General features: G+C 40.9%; 1 protein-coding gene across 5 annotated transcripts in view; it reads right to left on the bottom strand.

Moving 5' to 3' along the window:
• The window catches only part of DOCK11 (dedicator of cytokinesis 11), a 212,984-nt gene that overhangs the window by 139,614 nt on the left and 60,951 nt on the right, over nucleotides 1-12,419 (bottom strand). For all 5 annotated transcript variants that reach the window (XR_001917616.1, XM_018044192.1, XM_018044191.1 and 2 more), the window contains exons 7-8: nucleotides 2,905-3,039; nucleotides 322-499 (exon numbers count right to left, since the gene is read on the bottom strand). Coding sequence is in view for 4 of the 5 variants with exons in the window: in XM_018044192.1 (XP_017899681.1) it covers nucleotides 322-499; nucleotides 2,905-3,039 (313 nt within the window). In the remaining variant the exon portion in view is untranslated. The remainder of the gene's footprint in view (nucleotides 1-321; nucleotides 500-2,904; nucleotides 3,040-12,419) is intronic.

The raw sequence follows: 12,419 nt of genomic DNA, 5'->3' as shown, positions 1-12,419 counted from the left end.
CCCACCCCAACCTCTCCTACTAGATTTATTATAAAGAATTTTGATTATGAAAGCACTGGGAAAACTTTAATGGACTTCTGAAAATCTGCCATGAATCCCCTATCTGTTTTCAGTCTGGTTATATTTCATATGTCAGAGCCAATGGAGCATCAACTCTTTAAAAAAAAAGAAAAACCTATCAACTTCCACAGTCACTTTTAATGAAGAAGTAGGTCAACCCTCACGATTAAGAGTTCTATATTCACCCTACACAAAGGACATTCCCATGGATTAAACACGAGGGCTTTACCTCAATAATGAATCATTAAAAAAAATTCTGACCTTGTGGTATTTCCACCGTCTCCTTTTTCTCTTGCACTAAACTGTCGGTATTGATCTGAATAATCTTTTTCAAAGTTATCAACCATTCCTCCATTTCCTGCTCAGTTTCAGCAGCCAGATAATGGCTATACTTATCTAACATCTTGAGTTCAAAAGCATGACGGCGCATTTTGGGGCACTGGAGGGAAAAAAGAAAAGGCATGTGTTCAGTTAGTTTAGTTACCCTTTTAATATCAGATTTCATTAGTTTATTTTTACCTCAGCTCAGCACATATGTATGTCAATACTTTCATGAAAGAATTGCTTCTTTCAACAAGGAAATTTCAAGATGATGTAAAGACCATGTCAAACATCTTTTTTACTCCCTTTAGTATTGAGCACTGGAGAAGGAAATGGCAACCCACTCCAGTATTCTTACCTGGAGAAACCCATGGACAGAGGAGCCTGGTGGGCTGCAGTCCATGCGGTCACGAAAGTCGGACACGACTTAGCAACCAAACCACCACCAGTACTGAACACGGAAGTATAAGCACAAAGTTGACATAAAATACTACATGTTGAGTGGGTATTATCATTTAAGGCCTTCTGACATCCTTCACATTTAAATAATCAAACTAACTCAACAAAAATAAGCCAGTGTTTTACTATTTCCACCCTGCTGGAAGTTTTCCTGGCATATTTATAGATTTCTAAAAGTAACCCTTAAAAACAAGCTCAAAAGTGACCTGAAATAAATCTGGTAGCTGCTTTATATCACATCATAAAATACAATATCGCTATCTAATTCATTTTCATCACAGTATGAAAGAAGCATAAAAGACGACTGTAGTTGGTTCAAATTAAAATGTGGTTCTCAATAAAAATGATGGAAATGGCCTATTCTGAATCCTAGCACACAAGAAAAGAAAAGCCTGTTCCTTTCATCAAGCATGATGACACCTACTTTTACATTACCGCATTTTCTGTCATGACAAAAGAAATGACACACTGTCCCCCGCTCCCAAACCTCAGCATTAATTTCAAGGAAGGCTCATGAATCAATAATTTTCCACTGCATGGTCATTATTCAAGAAGGATGCAAGTAAGTCCCTCCTTCTCATCTTCAAAGTATAGTAAAGAACGATTAAACTGCTGTAGCAAGTCCTAAAGATTTATATATTTGAAAATATTTGGGAGGAGGAAATCATAAATAGAGGAGAAATCAGAGCCTGGGAGCCCCAGTAAAGGAAGGTCAAACTGTACTAGAGCTAATTGAGAAAATCTGGGAATTGTATGTGCCTTCTTCTTTCCAGTAAGATAAGAAAGCTGTCACACATATATATTGGGTTGGCCAAAAAGTTCGTTCCATTTTCTGTAATGTTACAGAAAAAAAAAAAAAATGAACTTTTTGCCAATTCAATATACAAAAGAGGGTAACTTCTATTCACATAGATCATTGTATATTATATTTTAAAGTGTTTTTTCATTTGCTTCTCATGACAATCTCACTTAATAAAGTGAGGAGATATTATTAATCACACATTACAATTCTGTAAACTAAGATTCAGGTAGGTTGGGGGTGTTGAACCGACATCTTCTGCCTCCCAATCAACGCAGTGCCCCTTCTAGTCGACCAGGCCAGGCTGGCTCTGTAGTCTTGGCTCCTGTTGCTTGGTCAATCAACTTCCTACTTAATCATCTCTCTGTCCTCTACTCCCCACCCTGTCCATACGAACCCTAACATCCATGCCCCCTCAGTGACTCAAATCAGCAAACATGTATTAAGCCCCTACTGTATATACAACTTTCCTAATTATTATAAGGGGCTTGGACATGAATATGACATGGCCTCTATAGTGGAAAAAGGAATGGGAGGAATTCAGCACAGTGGTAGCACACGGGAGCTGGAGCATAGTTCCACTTAGTGGGAGTGAGTGTGAGGAAGAAAACAAAAAATGTTTCACGGTACAAGGCCCATTTGAGCCAAGTCTTAAAAGATAAGGTTCAAACAAGAAGTTTGTGCTGGGCAGAGGAACAAATATAAGAAAGGCACGTGTGTGTGACACTCTGTGGAGTGCTTAGCCTGGAGTGATGAGAGCACAGAATGTATGAGGGGGATGCTGGGGGTGGGGGGTGGGGGTTGGTAGGAAAAGTCAAATCACTGTGGGCCTGCAATGCCCTGGTAGGATCTTTAGAGCTCACTCTCCAAGACAGTAAATCAAGAGCCAAAAGGTTTTGAACAGACGAGTGAAGGACCCCATTTATATCTCAGGAAGATGGAGTGGAGCACAACAACACATCAGAAGGCAGAAGAGAAGACTCTAGGCAAGAGAGGATAAAAGAGAGAACAGGAGGAAGACAGTGAGAATGGAAAGAAGGTGAGGGATTCAAGAGGCACTTTGGAGCAGACTCCAGAGGACTGGGAAAGTACTTGGATGGCAGCACAGAGGGAGAGTGGGATTCTGAAGAGGATTCTGAGTGTCTAGCATGCACGTTTTGATGGGTGGAGAGGCAATTCATCAAGGCAGAAAAATACTGAGGTTCTTAATAGATCAACAACTCTGTTCCAGAAAGAGAAAGAAATATTACCTCCATGAGTCCTACCTGAACAACATCGATGCAAGCATCCAAGTAGATGCAACCTTTAGATTCTTTTGAATTTTTCTCATCTTTATAGGAATTGAGAATATACGAACCATCAGGAAGCTGAGTTAAGTAAAAATACCGTCTCTTGAACACCTATGGGGGAAAAGCCAACAATGACACATTTGTTACATATACACGCCATCTGAACAAAACACCTTGATGGGTTTGCCACAGACATTATATCTGGATAATTTGCCGACAACTTGGAGAAGTCATTAGCAATCAACATGATCTTCACTTTCTTAAGATGGAGAGCTTGAAGTCAAGTGGTTTAACTCTCAGCCAAATATCTGGAGAAATTTTAACTCTTTATAGTTTATAAAGCATTTATGTATATGAATCACTATCCATTTCACTACAGCATCCTTTTCCTGTTTAATTGCAAACCGTAACTGGATTCTTATTATTTCATTCACATCACTACAAATCTAAGTTGTATGTGTATATATATATATATACATACACACACTTATATATACATTATATATATAGGTAATACACACACACACACACACACACACACACACACACACACACACACCCCTGTATCATGTACTTATATCTCACCTGCAGACCTTATTGCACTCACTTATGCTGCTCCAGGGTCCCTATTCTTGAGAGTCCAGCTTAGAAAGTACTCACAGGGAAACACTGAGCATCACCACTTGCTACAAGTTGCTGCTGAAAGCCCTGTAGGCTGAGAGCTGCATTAAAAGGCCCAATGGGATTAGGCCATCCACTTGAAATTAGGGATTAACAGTTAAGGAGTACCCTTGCTACAACTCACGGTGAAATCCACAGGAATTGGAGAAGAGCTGGAAGACAGCCTGATGCATTTATTCTGTCCCTCTGCATGTGTGCATGCTCAGTCGCTTCAGTTGTGTCCAACTCTTTGTGACCTTCTGGACTGTAGCTCACTAGGCTCCTCTGTCCATGGGATTTCTCCAGGCAAGAATACTGGAGTGGGTTGCTGTGCTTCCTCCAGGGGATCTTCCCGAACCAGGGATCAAACCCACATCTCTTACATCTGCTGCATTGGCAGGAAGGTTCTTTACCACTAGCACCACCTGGGAAGCCCCTCTGGGCTTCCTTGGTAGCTCAGTTGGCTAAGAATCTACCTGCAGTGCAGGGGACCCCAGTTTGATTACTGGGTCAGGAAGACCACTCCAGTCTTCTTGGGCTTTGCTGGTGGCTCAGTTGGTAAACATCTGCCTGCAATGCTGGAGAACTGGGTTCGATCCCTGGGTTGGGAAGATCCCCTAGAGGAGGGCATGGCAATCCACTCCAGTATTCTTGCCTGGAGAATCCCAATGGACAGAGGAGCCTGGTGGTCTGCAGTCCATGGGGTCACAAAGACCCAGACGCTGCTCCTCTATTCTCCCTTAAAAAGAGTCTTGGACCTGCTGAAGGAGGTGGGAAAGGGGGATTCAGAGCTCTCTGTTTCAAAGTCTGTGGCAGAAGCCACGACTGCAAGATATGTCTAGCATTTGTTATAGTAAAATTCCCCAGGACAAGAGATCTAAAATGATTTCAGGGTGGGAATGGGGAGACAGACTAGGGAATAGCCTCTTGATGATCCTATTGAAGAAATGCATTCCTAGGCATCTTGTCTTACAGAAGTCAGTTTTCAGATTTAAGCCTGCTGTTTTCAATAACCCATATGACTATCCAGTATGATTTCTGACTATTTTAAGAATTTTAATTAAGGAAAGAGTAGTATTTGGCAAGATTATTCTTGAAAACTACTTAACTTCTGGCAAAGTATCCAAAATATCAACAATTTATTTCTCTATGGCATGAGTAGACAAAATATAAAAATACGTTAAAGGGTATTTCCTTTAAGGAAAACCAGTAAAAAAGAAATGATATGCTTGTAGTTATTTTTGACTTGTTCAAACACCATTGATTTCAGAATGAATGACAAAAATATACCAGTATGAGGAACACCCTAACAGGTTAGACTGGTAAATGCTCATAGCATCTATTTCAGAGAGGGACTGTGTGGGCTATATGGAATCAGTAGAAAGAAGTTCAAGCAGAAAAATACCAGTTTGGATGCCAATCAAGTAAATATTACTGTATTACAAAGGTATAGAAAGTATGTGTGTGTCTCTGTGTGATCTCATTTTACCTACATTTAGGTTTACTGCAACTATAACTGAACAAATCTAGATCCATATACAAGGAAAAAGTTAATCATAAAGGTCATTATATATGTGTGTGTATATATATTGCTTATTTTTATGACAATGGTTCATATCTGTTATTAAATTGATGGAACCAGAATACCTAAAATGACACAATGAGCTAATTTCAAATGAACAGAATTATATCACTTCTTAAAAGTTATCATAAAAACTATGTATGATAAAAATAAAAATAAATTTTCCAGGTAAAACTTAACATAAAAAATTATAACCAGATTAGAATCGGAACCATGATCAATTTTAAAACTCAAGGTTCATAGACTCAGTGGTCTACAGAATCCACTGGCAGAGTCCTTAACCAGCACCAGAGGAAATAAAGATATAGAGCAAATCAGTTGTGGCACAGAGTCAAATTACAGCCTGCAAAATTTGTTTCATGTACAGCTGCCTCACCAAGCAAAGATGCTTCATGGCAGCAGGCACTTCCAATACTAGCAAGGCACGACCATTACAATAGAGATGGAAAGGGATCTGAAATTATAGTCAATCACTTCCTGTAACACTGAAGTTATGTCTAAATGTGACACTGAAGTAGGAACGTAGCTTGCAGATCTGGGAAGAGAGCAGATACCTGGAATCACAGTCTTGAGTCTCACCCAGCACTCCTGCTTCCCAGCAGTGCAACTGTCCTCACGACTTGCCTTCTCTTCATTTCCTCAGTTGTAAAGTGATGGGATCAGACTACATGATCTGTAATCTCCTTTTTTTTTCATTATCTACATATAACTTTATTGTAAATGAACAAATAACACACCTGCCTTCCCAGCTGGAGGCTACAATCCCCAAGTGATTTCCTACACAGGCTTAAAGCATACAGTCTGCACAGTAAGGAAGTTTCTTAAAGTCATTTCTATAGACATGAGACTGTCCCCACCTCAGATTCATAAGATCTCTAAGATTTCTTCTCATTCAAATATTTTATGATATATGTTGGGTTTCAACTTCTGGGAAGCTTTTAAGATACTTTTCAAAGAAGAAAGGAATATCTTAAATCTCTCAGTTCAGTTCAGTCACACAGTCATGTCCAACTCTGTGACCCCATGGACTGCAGCATGCCAGGCTTCCCTGTCCACCACCAACTCCCGGAGCTTGCTCAAACTCATTTCCTTTGATTCGGTGATACCATCCAACCATCTCATCCTCTGTCATCCCCTTCTCCTCCAGCCTTCAATCTTGCCCAGCATCAGGGTCTTTACCAATGAGTCAGTTTTCTGCATCAGGTGGCCAAAGTATTGGAGCTTTAGCTTTGGCATCAGTCCTTCCAATGAATATTCAGGACTGATTTCCTTTAGGATTGACTGGTTTGATCTCTTGCAGTCCAAGGGACTCTCAAGAGTCTTCTCCAACACCACAGTTCAAAAGCATCAATTCTTCAGTGCTCAGCTTTCTTTATGGTCCAACTCTCATATCCATACATGACTACTGGAAAAAGCATATCTCTGACTAGACAGACCTTTGTAAGCAAACTAATGTCTCTGCTTTTTAATGTGCTGTCTAGGTATGTAATAGCTTTTCTACCAAGGAGCAAGCGTCTTTTAATTTCATGACTGCAGTCACCATCTGCAGTGATTTTGGAGCCCAAGAAAATAGTCTATCACTGTTTCCATTGTTTCCCCATCTATTTGCCATGAAGTGATGGGACCAGATGACACAATCTTCATTTTTTGAATGTTGAGTTTTAAGCCAGCTTTTTCACTCTCCCCTTTTATTTTCATCAAGAGGCTCTTCAGTTCCTCTTCGCTTTCTGCCATTAGGGTGGTATCATTTGCATATCTGAGGTTATTGATATTTCTCCCAGCAACCTTGATCCCAGCTTGTGCTTCATCCAGCCTGGCATTTCGCATGATTTACTATGCAAATAAGTTAAATCTCTCATATGGAATCAAAAGGGAAATCAGAAACATGACTTTATAAATTTATATAAATGTGGGGTTCCCCAGGTGGTGCTAATGGTAAAGAATCCACCTGCCAATGCAGGAGACATAAAAGACTTGGTTCGATCTCTCGGTCAGGAAGATCCCCTGGAGGAGGTAATGGAAAACCACTCCAGTATTCATGCTGGGAGAATCCCATGGACAGAGGAGCCTGGCAGGCTATAGTCCACTGGGTTGCAAAGAGTTGGACATGACTGAGCATCTGAGCACAAAATATACTTACTTATTTGGCTGTGCCAGGTCTTGGTTGCTGCATATAGGATCTTTAGTTAATGGCATATGAACTCTTAGGTGCAGCATATGAGATCTAGTTCCCTGACCAGGGACTGAACCCAGACCCCCTGCACTGGGAAAGCAGAGTTTTAGCCACTGGATCAACAGGGAAGTCCCAGAAACATGACATTTTTTAATGTTGCTATTTAGGGTACAGGTCTACCTTGTTATTTTTTTCCATTTTGAAAAGAAGACAGCTGTTAAAATAATGACTATATAGAAAAGTGGTAATTACTCTACATCATACCTTTCATCTGATGGCCTCAAGTTCTTTGTAACCAGGAGCTAATTTTTTTAATGTCACTTGGGGATTAGCATCTTTATCCATGTTACCTAACAGCAAACTAAGAGACTAAGAGCTCACTCAAGTTCACACGGGCAAGGTGATGGCAGAACTAGGATCACAATCACAGGACAATGACAAAGAATCCTGCCCAAACCTTCCAATAAGCTTCCCATTGAGATTAGAATAAGACCTGAAATCCTCCCCATAGCCTGGGATGATGTGCATGCTCTGGCCTTGGGTTACCTCATGGACTTTATTTCTAATTATTCAGCTACACTGGCTTACCTGCTGTTTCTCAAACAAAAAAGCGTCCTTTGGACCTTTACGCTTTATGTCCCCTTGGCCTGAATTCTCTTCCCCCACATATCCGCAGCTTCTTTCAGGTCTTTGCTTGACTCTTATCTCCTCTGAAAGGCTTTCTGTGACTACCTGCCCTCGTGGCAGCATCTTATTTTATCTTTTTCATAGAATCATCACTATTCAAATATATCTTATTCATCTATGTATCTATTTGCTGTCTCTTTTAAAATGATTAAGGTCCACATCTCATCCACTGCTATAGCCCTAGTACCTGCGACAGTGCCTGGAACGCAATAAAATTTTGCAAAATGAATGAGGAATGAATGAATAATTCATTCACCAGTGCAGATTCTCCAGTAGTTTCATACAATAGAAGGGTGTTTCTCTGTAATGCCCATATTCTTCTTCCTCTTCCCCCATTTTATTATGTTTCCTAGATGGTGAACACAGCTGAAAATTCCCCACTTTACTCAGTGAGAAGCATGAATCCTGACCAGTGGCTCACCCAGACCACCCAGAAGAACAAAACAGAGTTAGCCAAAGAAGATCATTCTCTGGCATCAGGTTCTGCCAAGTATCTTGAAGGCCCTGAGCTGTTCGGAGGACAACCTTTTGAACATTTACCCCACACGACCCTTTCTGGAGCAGGAACAAAGGGCTTCTGTCACTTGGGTCAATTCAATGATGGAAGGCAGGGAGGTTTGAGCACCTAGTATTCTCAAATTCAGAGAGCCTTTTATCATTTTATGTAACAAATCTCAAGGGTGTTTAACCTATGTGTGTTCCCTAGAGGATAATTATGTACTGTTAAACTCAATGAACCAGGAGCTCTGAGAAAGGATGGTCTGAAGGCTTTGTTAAAGTTAGGTGGGCCAGGAGCAATGTAAAAATCGGGAGGGGGAAATTTACCTGACTCATCTCTCAGAATAGGAAAGAAGAGGCAGCGAGGAAAAGAAGAAAGCAGGAGAATAGGAGACACACTGGGTCTGAGAACTGTTCAGAGCAGAGGAAAGAAATAATGGGCAAGAAAATCCCATAACTTATCAGAAAATTGAGTTGCTGTTAACTACACCAGAATGTTGGGAACGTCATCCTGCTAAAGCACCCCTACCCATAGGTTGGCAACCTAATATATCACTTATGACTCTCTACCATATTATTTTACAGTCCTATCAGGTTTTAATATACTATATAGGTCTACCCTCTGGACAAATGGTTAAAAACCAAATAGCTTTACTTACATAATTCTATCATATCTGGGCCCTGGAAAATTTTTTAACTATTTAGTTTGAAAGTGAAGTCGCTCAGTCGTGTCCGACTCTTTGCGACCCGTGGACTGTAGCCCACCAAGCTCCTCCGTCCATGGGATTCTCCAGGCAAGAATACTGGAGTGGGTTGCCATTTCCTTCTCCAGTTTGAAACAAAGTCTAAAAAGAGGGGTCTATAATCCACCCTTCTCATTAGAGACATTAATTTATTGTCTTTCTTGGGGCATGTCATGGCCCTGCTCAAATTTCCAATGACCCCCAGTTACCCACATAGGTAGTAAAGCTCCCATGCCTGATTTGACATTCAAGGCACTCCCACAGCCCTATTAATAATATAAAATAATACCAATCTGTAACATCTGTGGAGTGCCTACTACATTACAGTTCTGACTAAGTGCTTCTCTCATATCAGTGAAATCCTCATAATGACCTTGTGTGGTAATTACTATTATCATATCCATGCTGCAGCAGAGAAACTGAGGCCCAAGGAGAGAGCGAAGGACCAAATCAACTCTATTTCCCTTGACTACCCAACTTCACCTAATATACTTGCCCTGTACACACTGCCTGCCATGCTCACCTCCTTTCTGATTCCCTTCCTTGACATCCCCACCCCCTTCAAGAAGCCTTCTCTGGGACTTTCCTGGTGGTCCAGTGGCTAAGACTCTGAGCTTCCAATGCAGGGGGCCTGGGTTTGATCCCTGGTCAGAGACCTAGATCCCACACGCCACACCTAAGAAGAGTTCACCTAAGAGCCACAACCAAATATCCTGCAGGTCACAACAAAGATCGAAGATCCTGTATGCCACAACTAAGACACAGTGCAGTCAAATAATTATTTAAAAAAGAAAAAAGAAACCCCTAATAAATGGTTTTAAACATTCACCAATGAATGAGAGAAAAGGAAACGTTAAAAAAAAAACTAATTAGTGAGAAATCCCTTACCCATTAAAATAAGTGTAATCTGTTTGTCAGCTGTGAGAGACAGACTGGGAGACTTGCACATACAAGGTATTAGTGTATCAAAAATAAAAGCTTCCCTCTACCCCTGTTCCAATAAACACAGTGACCTTGGCCTCCCAGAAATTATTTTAATTTCATATGTGCTTTTTTAGGTAAAATCCTCTTTTGATTTGTTGTTCTCCCAGTGCAGAAGGCAAAAAAAAAAAAAAAAAAACCCTCCTGTAACAGTGAAAAAATAAATGAGAACTCTTAGACTCTTGGATATATAACAAATGGCTCTGCTATAACAAATGGCTCTGCTTTGTACAAAAAGGAAGAAAGGGCACCAGAACTGAGTCATACATCAAGCAACTGAACTTGCAACCCTGATAACGTACCCAGACACTTCAGTGTTTAATTGCTAAGAACGGAGAGGAGGGAACTTGAGGAATGTGACCAAACTGAGCCAAGAAGATGCCTAAAGGTGGGTGTCCCAAAGGGTTGGCCAAGAATCTGCAACAGATTTTTTTTTTTAATGAAAAACCACAGTCAAGATCAGATTCTTCCTTATTCCATATCATTATATCCCTCAGGAAAAACAGTTCTAAATACCACAGGAAGGTCATGTCCAATATCAAAGCTATCTAGTCCACACTAAATTCCTTCACTGATATGGAGAGATGCTGAAAAAAGCAGATGTCCCTAGCAGCTAGCTACTTGGGAAAGAGAGCACAGACGTTTCCCTGATGACTGGCGTTTCTGCCCAAGGGATCATTTATTGTCTATGCTATCTTTAAACTGTTCTCCAGAACTTTCCCAGGAACTGAAGAGGAGTAGTGGGGTGTGTTCTCATGATCTAGAAGGTACAAATTGAGGAAATTAATCACCTATGACAAGGCTTGTCTTGTTTTAACATGAACACTGAGAAAAAAGCAATTATGAGCTGAGTGAAGTGGTCACTGTGCCCAGACAACCAACAGAGCTTCTGGGAGAGCTACAAGCTGCCAGCATCTGCCTCCATGAAAGGACACACTCAGGCACAGATAACTGTGACTTGGGAAGGGACACATGTCATTAGCAGCTCTCCTGTAGCCTGGGTTCCTCAGGGCTAGTTCTCAGCCAATAACAGGGAAGCTCAGCAAGCACTTCTGGGAAACTGAGAATTGTAGAAAATGGTGCAGACTATATCCCATCTGACCTCACTGGCAGAAAGGTGGATACTGGGGAAAATACAAAGGTTTATTCCCTAAATATGGGGTCTTCCAATCTTTCAATAGGAAGAGCTCACTCAGTTTTCACCAGACTTTTTTCCCTAGAGGCCATCCATTGCCCTCAATGTTCTCGCAAAACTGTCTGGCAACTAGCAAGGGAGGCTGAACTTTCTAAAGCAGCTCATGTACAAATTACTTGGGCTACATTATTCATATTGCATTAGAGGTCATGTGCTTGCTTTCTCAAAAGCCCTTATAAAGTAGTAGTCTTCTGATTCTCTTTTATCTACTGGACTTTCTGGAGTCTTTTCTAACCCTCTTTCGTTCATTTTTTTTTTCTTTCTACCTTCTCACGTGATTCTATTTCTTCCTTCCTGGCTATTAGATGCCCTTATTTCTGAGAGGCAACATGGCCAGGAAAAAGACTCAGACTTGTTGATAAAAATAGTTTTAAAGTGGTTGTGCATAATTTCAAACAATCTAAAGGACTGATTCTGCATAGCTTTTAAAATCCAAAAAATTTTAAGTGAATAAAGATCTATAAACTTCACCTCCCTCTGAAAGATACCCAGCTGCCCTGCTTTAATCCCCGTCATCCACAGAAGGCTCCGCCAGCCAGTGTCAAGACACAGCGCATCAAAGACATGCAGATAAAATAGGAGGGCAGACACATGGCTCCTGTAGGCTGTTATTTGCCAATGAGTCATGATTAATACCCAGAGCCTTCTGCTGTAGCTTCCTGGTTAGGCTGCTGTGAATTTGCATGGGCTGTCAACACGCAAATTTTCTGATAGAAAAGGTTCTTTGGTCTCAACTCTGCGAGTGCTAACCCGGTGGTGAGCTCATTATTGAAGCCACCAAAGCCTGTCACCAGCATGGGCTAGAGTTCCTAGCAAACAGGGGACTCTGCATGTACCAAAAGTCAAACTACCACCAGGATCGGGAAAATGACTCAACCAAGAGCATACCTGAATCATCTTCCCATTCACTCAGGAAAGGAATTAATATTCTTCACGTCAAAGATTGGCACAGTAGAAGGAAATATATAGAAT

This window comes from Capra hircus (genome assembly GCF_001704415.2).
Source record: "Capra hircus breed San Clemente chromosome X unlocalized genomic scaffold, ASM170441v1, whole genome shotgun sequence".
NCBI lineage: Eukaryota > Metazoa > Chordata > Mammalia > Artiodactyla > Bovidae > Capra > Capra hircus.
The sequence above is the reverse complement of the archived record's forward strand: the minus strand, read 5'-3'. Positions and strand labels throughout refer to the sequence as shown.